This window comes from Dermochelys coriacea, chromosome 7, assembly GCF_009764565.3.
Source record: "Dermochelys coriacea isolate rDerCor1 chromosome 7, rDerCor1.pri.v4, whole genome shotgun sequence".
Taxonomy (NCBI): Eukaryota; Metazoa; Chordata; order Testudines; family Dermochelyidae; genus Dermochelys; species Dermochelys coriacea.
The window spans coordinates 127,391,367-127,415,524 of NC_050074.1; the positions used below are offsets into that span (position 1 = coordinate 127,391,367).

The following is a 24,158-nucleotide window of genomic DNA, read 5'->3' on the forward strand; positions in this document are numbered from 1 at the left end:
TTTCTCCCCCCCACCCCACCCCCCACTGTTCCTCTGATATTCTTGTTAACTGCTGGAATTAGCCTACCTGCTTGTCACCATGGAAGGTTTTCCTCCTTTCCCCCCCCTGCTGTTGGTGATGGCTTATCTTAAGTGATCACTCTCCTTACAATGTGTATGATAAACCCATTGTTTCATGTTCTCTGTGTGTGTGTATATAAATCTCTCCTCTGTTTTTTCCACCAAATGCATCCGATGAAGTGAGCTGTAGCTCACGAAAGCTTATGCTCTAATAAATTTGTTAGTCTCTAAGGTGCCACAAGTACTCCTTTTCTTTTTGAAGAATGACAGGTTTCAGAGTAGCAGCTGTGTTAGTCTGTATTCGCAAAAAGAAAAGGAGCGCTTGTGGCACCTCAGAGATTAACAAATTTACTCTATATGGCTAAATTCAGTGCCTTGCATAATGACAGGTTTCAGAGTAGCAGCCGTGTTAGTCTGTATTCGCAAAAAGAATTTGTTAGTCTCTAAGGTGCCACAAGTACTCCTTTTCTTTTTGAAAGATTGAAGGGGCTGTAACAAGCTGCTTTAGAGCTGCAGTGACTCAAAGAAATGTTCAAATCCTCATTTCAAATTATGGTAACTTCTTGCCTATACCTCAAAATCATAGACTAGTTTTCACACATTGCCTCCTTTAACTCTAGTGAATTGGCAGACTGTGGGTCAAATCTGGACCACCAGATGCTTTTGAATGGACCCCGAAATCTTTTTTATTTACTTGCTATCATTATTAGGGATTTTTTTTATTATTTTCTCTGGAGTCTGGACCTTGACTATTCCTTGACCAAGAAATTTGGACCTTGAGGAAAAAATAAATTGACTATCGCTGACTAAGGAGAGATCTTCTGCATTCTTCAAGTCAAATGAATTTTGTTAACCAAAGTTACTGGAGAACTAAAAATAAGGGTGACATTTAAACCTGTTTTAAGTTACTCTAATCACTCCCGAATACTATTTTTATTGCATTTACTTCCTGTTTTTTTCCCCAGGGCATTTATCCTTTGTAGGACTCTAACTAGATTTTAACAGATGCCACAATGATGCTATAGATTTTAAATTCCTTAATTTCTCCCTTCAGGCTGTTTCTAAATAACTCCATAATTTTCTCCTTTCTTGATATTCAGTGTCAGGTTATCTGGGAGGAGCATCCCCTAAAGTGGTGTCAAATTTGAGATTAGTATCACAGCAGTTAAGGTTCTAAATCCTATTTTCACTCCATTGTGACTTTCTCAAAAACAACAAATCAAAAAAAAAAAAAACACCTCTCTCATTGGGCTGAAATTTCTCATGCTTTATCTCAACCATAAAGATAAATCAGAAAAGTGGTGGTGTGTGTGTGTGTGGGTTGGGGGCGGGGGGACAACGGACGGACAGACAGACGCACATAAGCCATGTGAGTTATGAGACTGAAAAAAAATGTTTCTTTTAAAATAATTAATTAAAATGGTCTTCTTTGTCCCTATTCTATGAGAGCCAGGAAATGCCACGCTGAATTAGACCAGTGGTCCATCTAGTATGTTATATCCTGTCTGGTCCTTTGACAAACTGGAAGAATTTTCAAATTCAAGTTCAATACATATGTACAGATAACCCTTTTGGTTTGTGCTAGCTTGGCCCTTGTGTCCATGTGATTTCTTTCTGAGGAATGGCAGAACCAACTTATTTTTTTGCTGTATTCAAAGCTCACTCTCATTCCATTATTAAGATCATAGTTACCCCTCAAATCTTTCTTTGTTTACTTCTTCATGGGTCCCTGTTATAAATAACCATTTAGATTTTAGATTCTAAAGGACTGGCAACAGCATGATTTGTGGGTAAGATCTGATTTGTATATTGACCTGGATCTGGGGCTTGGTCCTTTGGGATTGAGAGAACCTTTTTTCTTTTACTGGGGTATTGGTTTTCATAACCATTTGTCCCCATAACAAGTGGCACTGGTGGTGATACTGGGAAACAGGAGTATCTAAGGGAATTGCTTGTGTGACTTGTGGTTAGCCAGTGGAGTAAAACCAAAGTCCTATCTGTCTGGCTGATTTGGTTTGCCTTAGAGGTGGAAAAACCCCAGCCTTGGGCTGTAACTGCCCTGTTTTAAGCAATTTGTCCTGAATTGGCACTCTCAGTTGGGTCACACCAGAACCAGCATCATTACAGGCCCATAGATGAATGTCTAGATGTTCAGGTTATAGAAGACACATTGGCTGCATCTGTGACAACCCACTTCTTAAAGTTAAATGCTTGTAAATTGAACCCCAAACAGATTGCAGCTCCATCAAATGCACAAGCAGCCAACCTCTCTGGAAGACATAGTGGAGTACAAGCTTTGCTCAGAGAAAGGTATAATCTCTCCTATACACACTGCAGAGGTCATCTACTCCAACTAGCACTAGTAGAGCTGCAGAATCTTCAAAAGACATTAAAAAAAAGTCATAAATTTAATGTCTTAATTATATTTTTTTCGAAAAGACTGAACATCTTGGGGAAAAAAATAGGCTGGGACTGAAGTTCAAATTAGTCAGCCTGCAGGTTTTCCCAGGTTGTTCTCATGAGTGATCCTTGGCTGTTGTCTTAAAATTACTGCAACCATTAGTACTGGCTTTGGAAAGTATCTTCTGAGATGTGACAGACCTAAGTAATGAGGTTGGTGGACAACTTTTGTTACTAAGTTCAGATAAGACTATTGCCATTTTCTCTTGTAAGTCTACTGTTGAAACCACTTGGGTCATTAAACAATGTCATCCAGGCATCTGCTACAACAGTAGCAGATCTCTGTCCAGCAAGAGAAGCTACATTTGGATCAGTCAGAGAGAGATCAATTGGAAAAAGTGTTAAAAAAAAAAAAAACAAAGACTTCAGTCCAGAAGCTGACTAATGAAGGCATTTATATTGAATCCTTAAGTGATGAGGACAAGAAGTGTTTGTTAAGACAGCTGAAAAAGTACACAGGGCTTGATTCTTACATCTCTACAATAGCGACTTCTGGATTCTATCAACCTCTACATAGCTTTTACAGATCCCTGTTCTATTAAAACAGTTGAGTGGAGTGAGGTACTACCTGCAATGAGGCTGCCATGTGCTCAGGACAGAATAGAAAATTTGAACACACAGTGGAATATCCTATGATGCATGAAGACTTCAACTTTTTATCACCATCACTAATGGCTCAACCAGATGTTTGTGCTATGTTTCCTGGGATAAAAGAAGTAGGAATTCATCTCTTTCTAGTCCCAGTTACAATACCTACATTTGAGCATTCTTTTTCATCATTGAATACAATTCTGTGTTCTGAAAGAAGTCGCCTTCTGCCTGATCACGTAAATGAACTAATGAGCATATCAGTTGAACGAATGGAAGTACCGGACACACGAGAAGCCACTGAATATGAACACACTGCATTCAAGAAGTTCATTAACATAGTTGTACAAAATTATAACAAGAAACCAGGAAGGATGAGATATAGTGCTTCATAGAAAGCTCGAGTAGTTAACTTTAAATTTCTGTGATTTTTAAAACATGAGTTAAATCTAATAAAATGGTCATGAAACATTTTTTCAGTTTTTATTATGGTGCCATAGAGCCCATCTTCACCCTCAGTGTCTCACCCCTCGTTGGCCCTGACCCCCACCCTGTAAATTTGAACACCCCTCTCCCCCCAGTTTCAATTCCTGTGGAAAACACAATCTGTATCTTGGTTCTCAATGTTAGTTTTCTGTTATGCCAAAATACATTTGGTCAGTTGGCCAAATGTGGTAGCTGTCTTTTTGATGTGAGAATTAAACTAGTCATCTAGAGAGAGATTGATACAGATGATCCTAGACAGCAGAACTCGTGCACAACTTCTACCAGGATGTTAGCTATTGAAGCTTCTGGTGCAGTCAACACACCTTGTGCAGAAGCATTTTATATACACTGATGTTTAGTCCAAATTCATCACAAGCTGCTAAGGCAAAGCTGTGCCAAAGTTGCTGGAGCTCTTCTTTACTGTGTGCAATGAGCACTGCATCATCTGCAAACAGAACTTCTGTTATCAACAGGCATTTAACTTTGCCTCTTTTTTGCTCTTAGATGGGAAATTCTTCAACATTGCACATCTGATCTTGTATGCAGATGTATACCTTCAGTACTAGATGAGAAAGCATGACAAAGCAGCAGAGAGAATATACCAAAGAGTGCTGGTGTCAAAATACATCCCTGTTTGAAACCACTGTGGCTGTCGGATTGATCACCCTCAGATTTGACTGTAGTTTTATGCCATCATGGAAGGCTCAGATCAGACTGGGGGGGACAACCAATTCCCTCCAACACTAGGAAAAGACCCTTTGTGCTGAGCAGGTCAAAAGCCTTTGTGAACTTCTACCATAACAGGTGTATTAATAGAATAAGCCAGGAGGAAAGTTTGTTACCCATTGTCAGAGGGAGGAAGATGAACAAAAAGGCAAAGCATGAGAAGATAACATGTCCTCTGCCTAGAGACAACTGTGTTGTAGCCTGGATGGTCAGTAACCATATGAAGGTGTAGATGCGGTTGTATCGTATCATACAGGACAGATACTGATTGTATGATCAGGTGGTTCCGCAGTTTCTTTGAGAGCACGTGACACAAGGTGTCAGCATAGTCTGTGTGGTATGTAGATTGTAATGGATTTTTTACCTTCAGTCCTTTTGGTATGATGTCCATCTGTTTGCTTTTGGAAAGGAAGATGATATGATACGATACAACTGCATTTGCTCCAACCCCTCAGACAGAGACAAACACCTATAAGATCTCTATCAAGCATGTATGGTAACACCTATTGTTTCATGTTCTCTGTGTATATAAATCTCCCCACTGTATTTTCCACTGCATGCATCTGATGAAGTGAGCTGTAGCTCACGAAAGCTTATGCTCAAATTAATTTGTTAGTCTCTAAGGTGCCACAAGTACTCCTTTTCTTTATACAAGTTTGGTGGCATCTAGTGGCTATTCTTACCAAATGCACCAATTCAGTGTTGCTATTCCCAATTACATATTTTCACTGCAGAGTGAACCTTCCTCTCCAAGATCTCATGTGGTGGTACTAAGCATGTCACCTTATCCCAACCCACACCCATGGCTACTCTTTTGAAAGTACATAGGAAGATGTTGGGATAATTGATGGGGCCCCTTTTACAGAGACCCAGCCCTGTCACGCAGTTTCCATCACTATTTGAGGGACTCACCTCCCAGTGCAGGAGCTGCTGCTATATATTGGCCTGCTCCTGGATGAAGTCCTGGAGGCTTTTTTGTTGTTCAGTCTGCCACGTGAGCAAGGCTTGCCTCTTGGCTTGGGGGGACTGTTGGAAAGCCTGCAGGGTCTTCTGAAGCTCCTCCTGCTGCTTAGCCAGCCACTGCACAGTGCCCTCCATTCTCTAGAGTTGCCACTTCCTGGCAGTGGCTTTCGAGGTCCCAGACAAGCCCCCACATGTAACAGGGTACTCACTGCACCCCACTCCCCAATGAGTCAGGACCACTTCAAGCTGGTGCAACAGCCATGCTCTTTATTCCTGTGTCCAGTCCCCACCACCAAGCTCCAACTATTTACAAATTATTTACCCGTTTGGCCTAGCACAGGCCTCACCAGCAACAGGCTCCTTCTGAGCCTACTCTCCCACTCCTGATCCCCAACCCGCATTAGGCTCCCTTCCTCCCAAGCTTTTAGCCCTTGTTAATGAGGCTGGCAGGTGAGGCCAGTTTCCAGGCCAGTCCTAGCTAGTTGCCCAGCCCCAACCTATTTCCCCTGATTGGGGCTGGAGTGGCAGGAGCTGACTAGGGCTTCCCCTGCACCGCCTTGCCCCACTCCCTAATACAGACATTTCCATTGGCCTGATCATCTGCACCGATGAATCCTAGGAAATAGAGAACTTCTAGGTGCTCCAAGGCCACTGGGCCAACCTAGGGTTAGGTTCAAGGACTTTTGTAAGAGGGCCTTGAAAACTTCTACACCACAAGCTGGGAAGATGCAGCAAGCAACAGGCAACACTGGAGGGCTGCGCTGTGTGACACAGCAGGGGGGTTTCACTGGGGATGGGAGACTTCCCTTGGGAGAAGATACCTGAGCCTGTAACCTGAGCCAGGAAGAGGGTTGGGGCGAGGTAACACCTTCTGCCCGGGAAACTGGACAAAGGTTGGAGGAGGAGCTGGGGGGAGGCTGGGTGAGATGGCTGGGGAAGAGGAGGGAGCCCCAAGGCTGGGAGTCTAATCTCCCTGCACCCCAGAAGGGCCTGACTAAGGGATCCTGCTTATGGCTGCAAGCTCTAGTTTGAACTGTGTTCCTGTCATCTTTAATAAACCTTCTGTTCTACTGGCTAGCTGAGAGTCACGGTGAATCACAGGAAGTGAGGGTGCAGGGCCTTAACTCCCCCTCATGCCATGACACACTGCACTCGGTGGTCAAAAATGTTGAGGAAGCAAAGAGAGCAAAGTACAACTGGCCTCAAGTGCTAGTAGTGCGCCAGCTTCATCCTCTGGTCCAGTGCTGTACGACTGCACTTTCTGTGGCAAAGACTGTCCTTCAAAAATTGGACTTCTTAGCCACTCACCATGTTGCAGCATGACATTCAGTAACTGACCTGCTTTGGTGCTCATACCATTGTCTTTCAAGACATATGGTTCCCTACCTACGGTAGTGCATAAGGTCCAACTAAGAATGGAGCCCATTGTACTAGGCCCTGTTGTCACCATGCCTCAGTGGGACACAGCTGAGGATGCCAAATTCAAGACAGTCCACTGAGAAAAATGGCAGACTTATCTCAAACCGGTGATTATTCTATCATTAGATTATACCAAGCCATTAACAAAAGTGAACTTCTGTATCACCACACTGGTTAACAAGAAGTCAAAAATGCAGTTGCCTTAGGCATTCCAGCCCTTGACTCACTACCCAGACACTAGACCAGTGTTTCTCAAATGCAGCCACCAGGAGCTTTTCTTTCAGCCACAGCCACCGGGGCTATGATGGGAAGTGGGGGCAATATAGCAGCCCCTCTGACTCCTTGTTGCTCCCAGATGCACTGCCTTGGTGTTGGTTGCTGGGGCTGGGCCCTGCCCCCCTCTGGAGACACCTGGGGTACACCTGCTGGAAGAGAAGGCAGCCAGTGAATTCCCCACCTTTCCAGGGAAAGTGGGGCTCAGGCTTTGGGCTTCAGCCCTGGGGTGGCGGGGCGGCAGGCTCTGTCCAGGGCCTTGAGCTCCAGCCCCGGGCTCTGGCTGTGCAGTGGCAGAGCTCAGGCTCCAGCTGTGGGGCTTCCTTTTATATTTATGACAGGGGTCATCAGTCCTTGTTTAGGATTCGTTATTAGAAATCCAGTCCAGGGAAATGAAGCAGGAAATTAAGACAAAATGGAGATGTCTCAGGTGTCTTTTTATATCCTCTGCTATGTGCATAGAATTTTACTGTGTCAAACAAAGCCCACAGCCCCAGTGCATGGACAATGATGAACCCAAGATGAGTCCAGTGTCACATGAGCATATCAAATGCCCTTACATGCTTTGATGACTCCCAGAGGCAGCCATTGCCCATATTCTTTCTGAGGTGTCCACAGGAAATGATTACAGGGTGGGATGAATTTCTTCAATTGCCCATCGTGAATGGAGTGTCCTTAATGATCCATCAACATATAGCTGTCTGACCCTGGATAGAATTTACACAGAATGTAAATTCTGTCTCGGGGGTATTACCCAGGAATACAACACACGTGTAAAAACAACAAGGAGTCCTTGCGGCACCTTAGAGACTAACAAATTTATTTGGGCATAGGCTTTCGGGGGCTAGAACCCACTTCATGAGATGCATAGAGTGGAAAATACAGGAGCAGGTATAAATTCATGAAAAGATGGGAGTTGCCTTACCAAGTGTGAGGTCAGTCTAAGGAGACAATTCAATTAACAGCAGGATACCAAGGGAGGAAAAATAACTTTAGTAGTGGTAATGAGAGTGGCCCATTTCAAACAGTTGACAAGAAGGTATGAGTAACGGTAGGGGGAAATTAGGTTTAGGTTTTGTAATGACCCAACCACTCCCAGTCTTTATTCAGGCCTAATTTGATAGTGTCCAGTTTGCAAATTAATTCCAGTTCTGCAGTTTCACATTGGAGTCTGTTTTTGAACGTTTTTTTGTTGAAGAATTGCCACTTTTAGGTCGGTAATCGAGTGACCAGAGAGACTGAAGTGTTCTCCAACTACTTTTTGAATGTTATAATTCTTGATGTCTGATTTGTGTCCATTAATTCTTTTTCATAGAGACTGTCCAGTTTGGCCAATGTACACGGCAGAGGGGCATTGCTGGCACATGATGGCATATATCACATTGGTAGATGTGCAGGTGAATGAGTCCCTGATGGTGTGGCTGATGTGGTTAGGTCCTATGATGATGTCCCTTAAATAGATATGTGGACAGAGTTGGCACCAGGGTTTGGTTCCTGGATTGATGTTTTTGCTGTGTGGTGTGTAGTTGCTGGTGAGTATTTGCTTCAGGTTGGGGGGCTGTCTGTAAGCGAGGACTGGCAGTCTCCCAAGATCTGTGAGAGCGATGGGCCGTCCTTCAAGATAGGTTGTAGATCCTTGATGATGCGTTGGAGAGGTTTTAGTTGGGGGCTGAAGGTGACGGCTAGTGGCGTTCTGTTACTTTCTTTGTTGGGCCTGTCTTGTAGTAGGTGACTTCTGGGTACCCTTCTGGTTCTGTCAATCTGTTTCTTCACTTCACCAGGTGGGTATTGTAGTTTTAAGAACACTTGATAGAGATCCTGTAGGTGTTTGTCTCTGTCTGAGGGATTGAAGCAAATGCGGTTGTATCTTAGAGCTTAGCTGTAGATAATGGATCGTGTGATGTGGTCTGGATGAAAGCTGGAGACATGTAGGTAAGTATAGCAGTCAGTAGGTTTCCGGTATAGGGTGGTGTTTATGTGACCATCGCTTATTAGTACTGTAGCGTCTAGGAAGTGGACCTCTTGTGTGGACTGGTTCAGACTGAGATTGATGGTGGGGTGGAAATTGTTGAAATCCTGGTGTAAGATACCAGTACATAGCCAACATTCATAACTGCAGATACGAAGATGATACATTCATATAAACAGGATAATCAGACTTAGCAAATCATAACTTTCCAATTGACACCTTACATGACATACTTTGTACAAGATTTGTTGCAACTGTATAACAGTGGTAATATCAATTATATAAATGGTCATATTCAATCATACAGCATCACACCTAGTTGGTGTTGGTCCTGCTTTGGGCAGGGTATTGGACTAGATGACCTCCTGAGGTCTCTTCCAACCCTAATATTTTATGATTCTACCTGTACAAACAGTCACAGGCAGTCTCTGCCCTGAGGAGCTTACATCTAAATAGACAAGACAGCAGTACAGGATTCACAGCAGAGTGGTCAATGTGGTGGCAGTAAATGTCATCTTAGTTCCACCTTTTTGGGGGGCAGCATTATTTAGGAGGGATTCAGCTAAATAGAAAGAAAAAAGAGAAGAGAGGGGGTATTGAAGGGAAGTGGTATGAAGGGGCAAGGCAGAGGCAAAGAGAATAAGAGGTGCAGATGTGAAGAGAGTGTGAGGAGGGGCAGAGTTGGAGCGAACAGTCAATCAATACAGGGCCAAAAAAATCCAGTCAAAACTGAAGAAAGTTCTCTGAATGGCCATGGGTCCAGGCTTACGCTGCTTTTGCAGCTGCTCCTACTGACTGGTGCCTCTCTGCAGTTTTGCCCCCCCTCACTCTTGGGAAAAGCACACCTAGTTATGTATCGGGGGGTGGGGTCGTGTTAGTCTGTATCCACAAAAACAACAAGGAGTCCGATGGCACCTTAAAGACTAACAGATTTATTTGGGCATAAGCTTTCGTGCTAAAAAACCCACTTTTTCAGATGCAAGACATCTAGTTATGTATCCAAAAGAAGGTTGTTGATTACAATTGAATCTATAGATGAATAATATCATGATACTTTATATTTGTTTTTTAATATACATACTGACTCCTTACCTGGCATATACATCCTTCCAAGAAGGAGCTTTATGTAGTTACACGTCAGCTTGTGAATGCAGTTAGTACATAAGTCAATCACAGTGTGTTGTATTAATATTTAAATGTTTGCCTGACTTTGCAGGGAAAGTGATGAAACAACATGTGGGAGAATAACTTTGTTTAATTTTAGTAAAAAGGGAGACTGGCCCTATTAGCTAGATGAAAATAACGCACCACTTTACCAAAACCTCAAGGGCAGAAATGTGTGGCCTTTCCATTGTCATGTCCCCAAAACTGCTGATGATTCAGGATGAGTGAATGACCTTCACACATTCTGCCTAAATGGGTATTTCAAATGCACCCAACATCATCGTGTCTGAGTGACAGTCTGTTACAACTTATCAAATGCAAGTGTCACTAGCCTCTGTTTGCCAGAAGCTGAGAATGAGTGGATCACTTGATGATTACCTGTTCTGTTCATTCCCTCTGGGGCACCTGACATTGGCTGCTGTTGAAAGACAGGATACTGGGCTAGATGGACCTTTGGTCTGAGCCAATGTGGCCATTCTTATGTTCTTAAATGTTCTCCCATGAGAACAATTGAGTAGGTCATGATCTAGATTTCAAAATTCAGGAGTATTTTCAGTTTTGGTTGCAAACCAAGAGTTTTGGCAGGTCTGGCTCACTAAAGAAAGGTCATAACTCTGCACCTTTAACTCCAATTTTGACATATACACAGTATGAGTAGTATAAGGGCCCTACTGGCAATCAAACTCTAACCCCACCCCTTGACCCCTTAAGCCCCACCCATTAACCCCTGCCCCTCTTCACCAGAAGGCCCGCCCCATGGGGTATTCCTTCCAGGGTCAAGGCTGCCACATGACCGGAAGCAAAGTGTGTCATGTGACCCCTCTAACAACTCTTCCCACTTCCCTCTACCAATCAGGAGGGTTTTCACCCCTCTAGAACTGCCCCGAGAGGAGATTTGACCAATCAGGGCAAGTTCTGGTGGTGGGTTGTCCTCTCCGGAAGTGGGTCATGTGACCCCTCTAACAATTCCTTGCCCCACCCTCTACCAATCAGGATGGGTTTTGTCCGGCTAGGACCGGCCCCAAGAGGAGATTTGACCAATCAGGGCGAGTTCCGGGGGTGGGGTGACTCGCCCGGAAATGATTCGTGTCACCCCCTAACAACTCCTCCCACCAACCTCTACCAATCAGGCCACCCTGAGAGCAGATTTGACCAAAATAGGGCAGGTTCTGGGATAGGGTGAACCGCCCAGAAGAGGGGCGTGTGACCCCTCTGCCAATAAGAGCGCAGCACCATCACCCCATAAGTCCCAGCGTCGGGCAGAAGAGGCCATCTTTTACCAAGAGCGTGCGTTTTAGAAATCGTGGAAACATGGCCTCCTTCACCACCCCCATAAGAACTTTGGACTTTGTTTTAGCCCCAAGCACCTTTGGACTTGTGTGGAGAAAGTGCTACATCAGTGATAGTTCTAAGAAGGACCCTTTGGCCCAACCGTTGGTGGATATGGCAGAAACCAACTCCGAAACCCAGATGTTTGTGGGGCACTCTGATGAGCGTGATGGCCTCTTGTTGTCCATCCCCCTAGAGGTGGAAGGGGATCATGGCTTGAGGGAGTTATGGGTGGACAAGGTGAACGGAAAAGACAACGCTCAGGTAAATGAATGTTTAAAAAGTGACTGTCAGAGTGGGGGTTGGGGAGGGGTTGGGGTGTGTAATGGGGTTAGGAACCAGGGATTGTGTAAATCAAAAACCAAGCAGAGGGGTGCTTATACTGTTTCTTTTCTGAAAAAAATCTCTCGACACCTCGATGATGCCTTTCTAGAGGCCTTTGAGAACTTACACATCGGTAGCCCAATGGGAGTAAATTATCATGCATCAGCTGTTTTTGCACATGTCTGAGACACAGATCTCAAAAGGACAAAATGGAAGAATGAACCAGCACAGACTCCCTCATGTTAGGAGTCATGGCGTACGTTTTTACAGACGGTTGTAAAAGGTTGTGTTAAACCAGGCGATTAATAAAACTTATTTAAATGTGTTAATAGGAATGTCATCCCCCCACCCATACATGTGTTAGTAAAAGATGGTGCCAGTAACAGTTGTGTCTCCAGAGACGGCTCTGTTAAAGAAAATATATTACACCCTGGGGAACTTGGGAGCTTTGGCGGAGTGAACCCTCTTTTTCAAGTGGCCAAAAAGCATAGTAAAACTTTAAGTAGAAGACAGGTAACAGCTTGGCTTTCAGACCAGGATGCTTACACTTTACACAAACCGGCTCGAATACGTTTTAAAAGAAACAAGACCATTGTTTCAGATGTGGATGCGCAATGGCAGGCAGATTTGGTGGATATGCACCGGTTCTCCAAACACAACAGCAATTTTAAGTACATCTTAACAGTGGTAGACATTCTATCCAAATATGCCTGGGCCTTAGGCCTAAGAGACAAGACGAGTGGTGAGGTATCCAAGGCCTTTAAAGCTATTTTTAGCAAAGGGCGTGTGCCTCAAAAATTACAAACCGATCGGGGGAAAGAATTTTTAAACAAACCCTTAAGCAGATTGTTAAAGCGGCATGGCATTCACCATTTTGTTACTAATAATGAAGTCAAAGCAGGGGTATTGGAGCGATTTAACAAAACTTTAAAAACTAGGATGTGGAGATATTTTACAGCCCATAACACCTTTTGCTACATTGATGTGTTACCTGACTTTATAAAGAGTTACAACCAGAGCTTTCACAGAACTATACGTACCAGACCCGCTGATGTTAACCATTCAAATTCTCTGAAGGTATGGAAAACAGTTTATGGAGATGGTTTAAAAATAAAACCAGTTGTTGCCCCTTTTAGAAAAGGTGACCACGTGAGACTATCTAAAACCAAAGGAGCTTTTGAAAAAAGGTTATGAACAGACATTTACCGATGAGATATTCATAATGGATGAAGCCTTAACCAGAGGTCAGAGTCCTGTATACCAATTAAAAGATTATGAGGGTGAGACAGTTACTGGATCTTTTTACCCTGAAGAATTACAAAAAGTAAACCCCAAACGAGACAGGATTTACAGGATTGAAAAAGTTCTAACGGAGAAAGGAAAAGGGCAAAAAAAGCAACTATTGGTGAAATGGTTGGGGTGGCCTGATAAATTTAACAGCTGGGTGGAAGCTTCTCAGCTCTGTGACATTTAGACACAAACAACAAACAAACAACAGTTTGGAACAACATTTCTCCTACAAAGACAGAGAAAATGAGCGACGGCGGGTTTTACATTACTTTGCCCAGCAACGCCAGCTCTGCAGTTTTTTCCCCAAAACACCAGCTCGAACTTTACAATACGGCTAATTAAGGCCTTGGATCTCCCAGGTGCCTGGGAGGTGGGGTTAGTGAAAATACATTACCCACACAGCTGGAACACTATCAACAAAGACAGCCCTTTTGAAATCACCTTTGGAAATATGGCGTGGAGTTTCATCCTACGACGAGGTTATTACTCGTCCATACCCAAATTACTGGACCATATGAACAGTACCGTGGCTCGTCACCCCGGACCGCCTGAGATGGTCATGAACTACTACCCTGTGGGTAGAAAAATTAGACTTAAATTTTTCCGCTGCTTTTACTTACATGTTTTCTACCAGCGGGGAGCTAGCTAACATTCTGGGTTTGGGCCCCAAACGCAGAGTCCAAAAATTCCCTTTCTGGGCAGACGTTACAGGGGGTTTTAATTCCTTGTATCTCTACATTGATATCGTAGAACACCAGTTTGTGGGGGACTTTTCTGTTCCCCTGTTACGTTGTGTCCCTGTCCAAGGAAGGAACAATGAGTTTGTCACCATCACCTATGATAAATCTCATTACATCCCTATCAGTAAACACCACATCAACACCATTACCATTGAAATAAAGACAGATCAGAACAGAAACATCTCATTTTGCTTTGGCAAGGTGATCACCAAGCTACACCTGCGTCCCCGGAGAGAGCGAGTTTTCTAAAAAGCAAAACACTATTATGGCGATCTTAAAAAATTACGGCGACCCCAACGTCTACAGGAACTATTACATAGCCCAGGCGGGATATGCCCTTCCTGGATATCATGGGGCTCCCGTGATGTATGGGGTGGGTGTGGGTGGAATATTCCGTAGCCTCTTTCGAAAAGCCGTACCGCTTTTGAGGCGGGGGCTAGAGATTATTAAACCCCACGTAAAAAATGCCGCTCAAAACATAGCTAAAGACGTGGTAGGTCATGTCTCCCGCGCTGTTCTGGAGAAGGTGGGGAATACAGCTTCACAGGCAGGATCGGGGCTGATGTACATTAAAAGGATGAAGAAGAGAAAGAAATAGAAATGAGTCAGACCCACGACACACAGGTCCCACAAAATCCTTTAAAAGAAGGGCTTTGACCCACAGGGCCGGCCATAAGCGAAAGTCCAAGAGGAAGCCGGGGCAAAAGAGGAGACGCTCTCCACCTGATAAAAGAGATATATTTTAATCAACAAGGCTTTTGTTCACTGCGGGTCTGAAGAGTGCACCAAATCCAATCTAGACTTGTTCCAAATAGCCCCTATGCAGACCAGCATTGAGAAAAGCATCTACATCGAGGTGCCGCCTCTATCGGCCGTTACAGAGTCTGCACCCATTGACTTTTTTTATAGCAGTGAATGGCGTAGATTATATGGATTTAAACAACACACTATTGTACCTATATTGCAAGATTATAAAAGGAGACAGAACTGAACTCGCCGCAGATGCTGAGGTGGGCCTGGTGAATTACCCAGTGGCCTCTATTTTTAGTCAACTGGATGTCATGCTGGGAGACCGCCTTGTAAGCCAAAGCAACAACTGTTACCCTTACAGGGCCTTTATAGAATTGGTTCTCAATTACAGTGACGACAACCTCGCCACACAATTTTCTGCTGGCCTCTTTTACAAAGACACTGCCAGACAACAGGAAGAAACGGGGTTGGATGGCGAGAATCTAGGGTTTGTGAGGCGTGCAAAGCTGACTGCCCAAAGCAGAACAGTAGAGCTTCTGGGTCATCTACACAGTGACCTGTTTTTTCAAGAAAAACTATTGTTGAACGGAGTGGATGTGAAAATTAAACTGACGCGCAGTAAAGATGCTTTCTGTTTAATGGGCAGTGGAACTGAAGGTTTTAAACTACGCATTCTATCAGCATCCCTTTTTGTGGAGAAAGTCCGGGTGGCCCCGAGCGTTCGTCTGGAGCACACTGAGGCCCTGCTTACCGCTAATGCTAAATACCCTGTGGACCGTGTGGGTATGAAAGTGTTTAGCACCCCTGCAGGTAGCAGGGTCAGTAACTAGGAGAACCTGTTTTTGGACAAAGAAAAGGAGTACTTGTGGCACCTTAGAGACTAACAAATTTATTAGAGCATAAGCTTTCGTGAGCTACAGCTCACTTCATCGGATGCATTTGGTGGAAAAAACGGAGGAGAGATTTATATACACACACAGAGAACATGAAACAATGGGTTTATCATACACACTGTAAGGAGAGCGATCACTTAAGATAAGCCATCACCAGCAGCGGGGGGGGGGGGGGGAGGAGGAAAACCTTTCATGGTGACAAGCAAGGTAGGCTAATTCCAGCAGTTAACAAGAATATCAGAGGAACAGTGGCTGGTGGGGTGGGGGGGAGAAATACCATGGGGAAATAGTTTTACTTTGTGTAATGACTCATCCATTCCCAGTCTCTATTCAAGCCTAAGTTAATTGTATCCAGTTTGCAAATTAATTCCAATTCAGCAGTCTCTCGTTGGAGTCTGTTTTTGAAGCTTTTTGTTGAAGGATAGCCACTCTTAGGTCTGTAATCGAGTGACCAGAGAGATTGAAGTGTTTCTCCAACTGGTTTTTGAATGTTATAATTCTTGACGTCTGATTTGTGTCCATTCATTCTTTTACGTAGAGACTGTCCAGTTTGGCCAATGTACATGGCAGAGGGGCATTGCTGGCACATGATGGCATATATCACATTGGTAGATGCGCAGGTGAACGAGCCTCTGATAGTGTGGCTGATGTGATTAGGCCCTATGATGGTATCCCTGAATAGATATGTGGACAGAGTTGGCAACGGGCTTTGTTGCAAGCATAGGTTCCTGGGTTAGTCGTTCTCTTGTGTGGTGTGTGGTTGCTGGTGAGTATTTGCTTCAGATTGGGGGCTGTCTGTAAGCAAGGACTGGCCTGTCTCCCAAGATCTGTGAGAGTGATGGGTCGTCCTTCAGGATAGGTTGTAGATCCTTGATGATGCGTTGGAGAGGTTTAGTTGGGGGCTGAAGGTGATGGCTAGTGGCGTTCTGTTCTTTTCTTTGTTGGGCCTGTCCTGTAGTAGGTGACTTCTGGGTACTCTTCTGGCTCTGTCAATCTGTTTCTTCACTTCAGCAGGTGGGTATTGTAGTTGTAGGAATGCATGATAGAGATCTTGTAGGTGTTTGTCTCTGTCTGAGGGGTTGGAGCAAATGTGGTTATATCGTAGAGCTTGGCTGTAGACAATGGATCGAGTGGTATGATCTGGATGAAAGCTAGAGGCATGTAGGTAGGAATAGCGGTCAGTAGGTTTCTGATATAGGGTGGTGTTTATGTGACCGTCGCTTATTAGCACCGTAGTGTCCAGGAAGTGGATCTCTTGTGTGAACTGGTCCAGGCTGAGGTTGATGGTGGGATGGAAATTGTTGAAATCATGGTGGAATTCCTCAAGAGCTTCTTTTCCATGGGTCCAGATGATGAAGATGTCATCAATGTAGCGCAAGTAGAGTAGGGGCATTAGGGGACGAGAGCTGAGGAAGCGTTGTTCTAAGTCAGCCATAAAAATGTTGGCATACTGTGGGGCCATGCGGGTACCCATCGCAGTGCCGCTGATTTGAAGGTATACATTGTCCCCAAATGTGAAATAGTTATGGGTCAGGACAAAGTCACAAAGTTCAGCCACCAGGTTAGCCGTGACAGTATCGGGGATAATATTACACCCCCGGGGAACTTGGGAGCTTTGGCGAAGTGAATCCTCTTTTTTAAGTGGCCAAAAAGCATAGTAAAACTTTAAATAGAAGACAGGTAACAGCTTGGCTTTCAGACCAGGATGCTTACACTTTACACAAACCGGCTCGAATATGTTTTAAAAGGAACAGTATCCCCGATGCTGTCACGATACTGTATTTTCCCTGGCAAAATACGTTTTGAACTATATAGATAATGCTCAGGTTCCTGTGATGCACGTACTTGGTAAAGGCTTTCTTAATTTCATCGCTTTCACAAGCAGAGTTCATCACAGGAACCTGAGTATTATGTATATAGTTCAGAACGTTCAGATAAACCCTTGCTACGATGGTGTAAGAAAAACACGCAGTGATAGCCGCAGGCGACAGAGCTGGGGTCTTGTAATTGTCTGTTGTGAAACACAATGGCTGTCGCATTTTTGTTTAAAAATTTCATAATGCTTTTAGGAAACACCACACTGTTTGGGGGGTGCCCATATGAGTCAAAAAACTCTCCAAGGTTACGCTCCACCAGATACAAGGCAAGCCAGTGTTCACCCGGTTGGTTGTGTGGATGTGTGTTGACCACCAAACCTACGGGTCTCTCAGACAGCTTGCCACCAGGGAGCCAATCGCAGGGAAACGCATCTAAGAAATTCTTTTTCGTGTAAGGGTCCGTTGATAAGACACGTGAGAGCTGCACGGTGTCCATGTTCACATGTAGTCAAACAACATTTCTCCTCTGATTTAGGGCCCTTATACTACTAGTGTGCCTAAGTGATTTCAGTTGGGATTTCCTGGCACTTCAAATATATCAAACCATCATGGCCAAGATCTATAAGGAGCTGATTGGGTGGAAGTTGTTGAAATTCTACTAATTGGTGGTGAAAATTTATCAACACTACACCATGAACCTGCATACTATCTTGTACTATGCCTCATTACACCCCTATCTAGAATGTGTAGAAGGAAAAAAAAAACCTGTGATGATAGGGGACTTCAATTTGAGTACTAGCAACAATCATGTTGCCAGTACTAAAATATCCTTGGAATTTCTAAACATTATAAATGACAATTTCCTAACTCAAGAAGTGTTGCAGCCAACATGAGAATTGTTTATTAGATCCTGTCTTAACAGATAAAGAGGATCTGATCATGGACCTAAACATTAATGGTAGCTTAGATACGAGTGATAATGACTTGATCACATTAATAATGCGCAAGCAGAATAAAATCTAGACCGGCAATATATATACTTGGTGCTTTACCAGGGCCTAGTTCACAAAACTGAAAACCATTATAAAAAGACAAATCATATACCGGGAGGAGGAACTTAATCAGAAAAAAAGTGAATGATAACTGACAATCATTTAAGAACACCATACTAGGTGCCCCAAAAGCCACAAGTGAAGAAGAAAGCTGTACTAGTTAAAAAAAAAAATACTGTGATATAGGGGAAGTGAAGGTACCTATTTATTTTTATATATAGATATATAGCTGATAGGAATTGTAGAAAACTGATAAGGGAAGCTATGGAACATAAGGCGAAATCTATGATCAGCAGAATCAAGGACAATAAGGTGGGTGATCTAGTGGATGTACTTGGACTTTCAGAAAGCCTTTGACTGGTCCCTCACCAAAGACTCTTAAAGCAAATTATGCAGTCATAGATTAAGGGGTGGGGGGAGGTCCTCTCATGGATCAGTAAGTGGTTAAAAGACAGAAAACGAAGGTTAGGAATGAATGGTCAGTTTTCACAATAGAAAGAGGTAAATAGTGGGGTCCCCCAAGGATCTGGGACCAGTGCTGTTCAACATATACATAAATTATATGGAAAGAGGTAAACAGAGAAGTGGCAAAATTTGCAGATGATACAAAATTACTCAAGATAGTAGAGTCTAAAGCTGACTATGAAGCGTTACAAAAGGATCTCACAAAACTGGATGACTGTGCACCAAAAAAGGTTGATGAAATTCAGTGTTGACAAGTGCAAAGTAATGCACACTAGAAAACATAATCCAAAGTTTACATACAAAATGATCGAGTCTAAATTAGCTGTTACCACTCAAGAAACAGATCTTGGAGTCATTGAGGATAGTTCTCTGAGAACATCTGCTCAGTGTGCAACAGCAGTCAAAAAAGTTAACAATGTTAGGAACCATTAGGAAAGGAATTGATGATAAGACAGGTTTCAGAGTAGCAGCTGTGTTAGTCTGTATTCGCAAAAAGAAAAGGAGTACTTGTGGCACCTTAGAGACTAAAATTTATTTAAGCAAAAGCTTTCGTGAGCTACAGCTCACTTCAGCGGATGCATTTGGTGGAAAATACAGTGGGGAGATTTATATACACACACAGAGAACATGAAACAATGGGTTTTATCATACACACTGTAAGGAGAGTGATCACTTAAGATGAGTCATTACTAGTAGCGGGGGGAAAAAAAGTTAGGTTAGGTTTCTCTACGTAAAAGAATAAATGGACACAAATCAGACAGCAGGAATTATAACATTCAAAAACCAGTCGGAGAACACTTCAACCTCTCCGGTCACTCGATTACAGACCTGAGGGTGGCTATCCTTCAACAAAAAAAGTCAAAAACAGACTCCAACGAGAGACTGCTGAATTGGAATTAATTTGCAAACTGGATACAATTAACTTAGGCTTGAATAGAGACTGGGAATGGATGAGTCATTACACAAAGTAAAACTATTTCCCCATGTTATTTCTCCCCTCCACCCCACCCTCCACTGTTCCTCAGATGTTCTTGTTAACTGCAGGAAATGGCCTACCTTGCTTGTCACCATGAAAGGTTTTCCTCCTTTCCCCGCCCCGCTGTGGGTGATGGCTCATCTTAAGTGATCACTCTCCTTACAGTGTGTATGATAAAACCCATTGTTTCATGTTCTCTGTGTGTGTATATAAATCTCCCCACTGTATTTTCCACCAAATGCATCCAATGAAGTGAGCTGTAGCTCACGAAAGCTTTTGCTTAAATAAATTTGTTAGTCTCTAAGGTGCCACAAGTACTCCTTTTCTTTTTGATGATAAGACAGAAACTATTATAATGCCACTATGTACATACATGGTATGCCCACACCTTGAATACTGCATGCTTTTCTGGTTTCCTGCAAAAAACCTATCTTAGAATTGGAAAAAGTACAAAGATAGGCAACACAATTGATTAGGGGTATAGAACAATTTCCATGTGAGAGATTAAAAAGATTGGGATTGCTCACTTTAGAAGAGTGATGACTAACGGGGATGATACAATTGATGATACAGATGATACAAAACTACTCAAAACATTAAGTCCCAGACAGACACAAAAGAGCTACAAAAGGATCTCTCACAACTGGGTGACTGGGCAACAAAATGGCAGATGAAATTCAATGTTGATAAATGCAAAGTAATGCACATTGGAAAACATAATCCCAACTATACAAATAAAAGGATGGGGTCTAAATTAGCTGTTACCACTCAAGAAAGAGATCTTGGAGTCATTCATAGAATATCAGGGTTGGGAGGGACCTCAGGAGGTCATCTAGTCCAACCCCCTGCAGGACCAATCCCCAACTAAATCATTCCAGGCAGGGCTTTGTCCAAGACTGACCTTAAAACTTCTAAGGAAGGAGATTCCACCACCTCCCTAGGTAACGCATTCCACTGTTTCACCACCCTCCTAGTGAAAAAGTTTTTCCTAATATCCAACCTAAAACACCCCCACTGCAACTTGAGACCATTACTCCATGTTCTGTCATCTGCTACCACTGAAAATTGTCTAGATCCATCCTCTTTGGAACCCCCTTTCAGGTACTTGAAAGCAGCTATCAAATTCCCTCTCATTCTTCTCTTCGGCAGACTAAACGATCCCTGTTTCCTCAGCCTCTCCTCATAAATCATGTGTCCAGTTCCCTAATCGTTTTGTTGCCCTCTGCTGGACGTTTTCCAATTTTTTCACATCTTCTTGTAGTGTGGGGCCCAAACTGGACACAGTACTCCAGATGAAGCCTCACCAATGTCGAATAGAGGGGAACAATCACGTCCCTCCATCTGCTGGCAATGCCCCTACTTATACATCCCAAAATGCCATTGGCCTTCTTGGCAACAACGGCACACTGGTGACTCATATCCAGCTTCTCATCCACTGTAACCCCTAGGCCCTTTTCTGCAGAACTGCTGCCAAGCCATTCAGTCCCTAGTCTGTTGCGATGCATGGGATTCTTCCGTCCTAAGTGCAGGACTCTGCACTTGTCCTTGCTGAACCTCATCAGATTTCTTTTGGCGCAATCCTCTAATTTGTCTAGGTCCCTCTGTATCCTATCCCTACCCTCCAGAGTATCTACCTCTCCTCCCAGTTTAGTGTCATCTGCAGACTTGCCGAGGGTGCAATCCACACCATCCTCCAGATCATTTATGAAGATATTGAACAAAACTGGCCCAAGGACTGACCCTTGGGGCATTCCACTTGATACCAGCTGCCAACTAGACACGGAGCCATTGATCATTACCCGTTGAGCCCAACAATCTAGCTAACTTTCTATCCACCTTATAGTCCATTCATCCATTGTGGATAGTTCTCTGAAAACATCCACTCAATGTGCAACTGCAGCCAAAAAAGCAAACAGAATGTTGGGAACCATTAGGAAAGGCATAAATAAGGCAGAAAATATCATATTACCTCTATATAAATCAATGGTTCGCTCACATCTTGAATTCTGCACGCAGATGTGGTCGCCCTGTCTCAAAAAAGACATATTGGACTTGGAAAAGGTTCAGAAAAGGGCAACAAAAATTATTAGGGGTATAGAATGGCTGCCATATGAGGAGAGATTAATAAAACTGGGACTTTTCAGCTTGGAAAAGAGACGACTAAGGCGGATATGATAGAAGTCTGTAAATCACAACTGGTGTGGAGAAAATAAATAAGAATGTGTTATTTACTCCTCATAACACAAGAAATAACACACCAAATCAAATTAATAGGCAGCATGTTTAAATCCAACAAAAGGAAGCATTTCTTCACACAATGCAGTCAACCTGTGGAACCCTTTGCCAGAGGATGTGGTGAAGGCCAAGATTATAATAGGGTTAAAAAAAGAATAAGATAATCATGGAAGATAGCCATTGTTGGATCTATTAGCCAGGATGGGCAGGGATGGTGTCTCTAACTTCTCTTTGCCAGAAGCTGCGACTGGTCAACCAGGGTGGATCACTTGATGATTCCCTGTTCTGTTCATTCCCACTAGAGCACCTAGCAGTGGCCACTGTTGGAAGACAGGCTACTGGGCTAGATGGACCTTTGGTTTGACCTTGTATGGCCGTTCTTATGATTGAGGTCTATAAAATTACGACTGGTGTGGAGAAAGTTAATAAGGAAGTGTTATTTACCCCTTCACATAACACACAGACCAGCATCACCCAATACAATTAATAGGCAACAAGTTTAAAACAAGCATAAGGAAGTACTTCGTCCACACAACACAGTCAACCAACCTGTTTCAGAGTAGCAGCCATGTTAGTCTGTATCTGCAAAAAGAAAAAGAATACTTGTGGCACCTTAGAGACTAACAAATTTATTTGAGCAAAAGCTTTCATGAGCTTAAGCATCCGATCAAGTGAGCTGTAGCTCACAAAGCTTATACTCAAATATATTTGTTAGTCTTTAAGGTGCCACAAGTACTCCTTTTCTTTCAACCAACCTGTGGATCTCGTTGCGAGGGGATGTTGTGAAAGCTGAACATATAACTGGATTAATAAAAAGTGAGATAAGTTCATGGATGATAGATAGGTCCATCAGTGGGCAGGGACACAACGCCATGCTCCCGGAGTCTCCAAGCCCCTCACTGCCAGACGTGGGGACTGGAACTCACTCGATGACTATCCTGAGTCTTCGGCACTGGGGCAACGCACCACTGGTAACATCATGACAGGCAAACACTTCCCGGAGCGGGAGACTGCGCAGCCCCGGCGGCACGAGGCGAGGCACTGGGGAGACCGGACCAGCTGTACTGGGGGCGAAGCCGCACGGAGATGGCACAGGCGGCTCCCCGCTCAGAGCACCGCCCTCTGCGGCTAGGCGTTGCTCGCACATCCCGGGCTGGGCTGGGTCAGCCCACGAGGGCGGGCTCTGTGGGTGGCACCTTGCCCGCTGTAGGGACGGGGCTAACCTCCTACCGCCCTGGGGCCGCCTCAAGCTCCGCGCCCGCGCCCAGCCCCAGCCCCGATGACGCGCCTGCCTACCAACCGGGGGCGGGCCGAGGAGGAGATTGATGTACGCGTGCGTATTGGGTGGGGGCCTTCGACACGCGCCTGCGCTAAGATTTATCGCGAGACCAGATCGTTTACGCCATGACGTCAGACGTTAGCGTATCGGTTCCCTGGCAACAAGTAGAGGCTATGGGCCCGAAGCGGCTGTTGCTCCAGCTCCTGCTATTGCTGCAGGCGCGGTGGGGGGCTGGGACCCCTCGCCCGACCGCGGGGATCGGCCCCGGGCCCGCCAGCCCGACGGCGGCGGATGGCCCCGGGCCCGCCACCGAACCTGGTGGCCTGACGCCGGGGAGAAGTTCAGGCCCCGGACCCCCCAGCCCAGAGGGAGGCAGCTCCGCGGAGCCGGAGCCCAGCGCGACTCCAGGAGTCCAGGGAGACCCATCCGCTCCCGAAGGTGAGGAGGGGCCCACAGTCCCTTCTCGCTCATCCCCAGCAGGACATTGCCCAGGCCTAGGGTGCTCTCTCCCCCGGCCCAGCCTGTTTCCTCCCTGCCCCATGCCCTGCAAGGAAGTGCCCTGGGTCCCCTGTCCCTGATCTGGACCCAGCCTGTCTCTCTACCCATTCCCATCAGTACAGTGCTCGGGGTCCCCTCTCATCCTGACCTGGGCTGTCTCCTGACCATTCCCCTGCAGTACAGTGCCTGGGGTTGCCTTTCTGCTGACCCAGCCTCCCCTCCCCCCATTCCCTGCACCGTACTGCTTGGGTTCCGCTCTCCATCTGACCTGGCTTGTCACTCCCCCTCATCCCCTTCAGGGCAATAACCAAGATCCTTTCCCATATCAGCCTGTCTTTTCTGAATTTCCCTCTGGCTGGTCTCCCTCAGCTACCCCAAGGTCCCCTTTCCCCCTGAACCAGC

At 44.6% G+C, this 24,158-nt stretch overlaps 2 protein-coding genes across 7 annotated transcripts in view; one reads left to right on the top strand and one right to left on the bottom strand.

The window, feature by feature from the left end:
• Positions 1-23,219, bottom strand: part of ENTPD1 (ectonucleoside triphosphate diphosphohydrolase 1) — a 112,404-nt gene extending 89,185 nt beyond the window's left edge. Inside the window, exons 1-2 of one of the 4 annotated variants that reach the window (XM_043518264.1) lie at positions 22,735-23,219; positions 22,529-22,561 (exon numbers count right to left, since the gene is read on the bottom strand). The gene's annotated coding sequence lies outside the window, so the exon portion shown is untranslated. Of the gene's footprint in view, positions 1-5,232; positions 5,660-22,528; positions 22,562-22,734 lie in introns of those variants that run through there. The other 3 variants (XM_043518266.1, XM_043518265.1, XM_043518267.1) reach the window with 3 other exon arrangements.
• Positions 23,220-23,341: 122 nt separating this feature from the next.
• Positions 23,342-24,158, top strand: part of TCTN3 (tectonic family member 3) — an 81,470-nt gene continuing 80,653 nt past the window's right edge. The window contains exon 1 of one of the 3 annotated variants that reach the window (XR_006282556.1): positions 23,342-23,696. Coding sequence is in view for 2 of the 3 variants with exons in the window: in XM_038411024.2 (XP_038266952.2) it covers positions 23,384-23,696 (313 nt within the window). In the remaining variant the exon portion in view is untranslated. The remainder of the gene's footprint in view (positions 23,697-24,158) is intronic. The other 2 variants (XM_038411024.2, XM_038411025.2) reach the window with 2 other exon arrangements.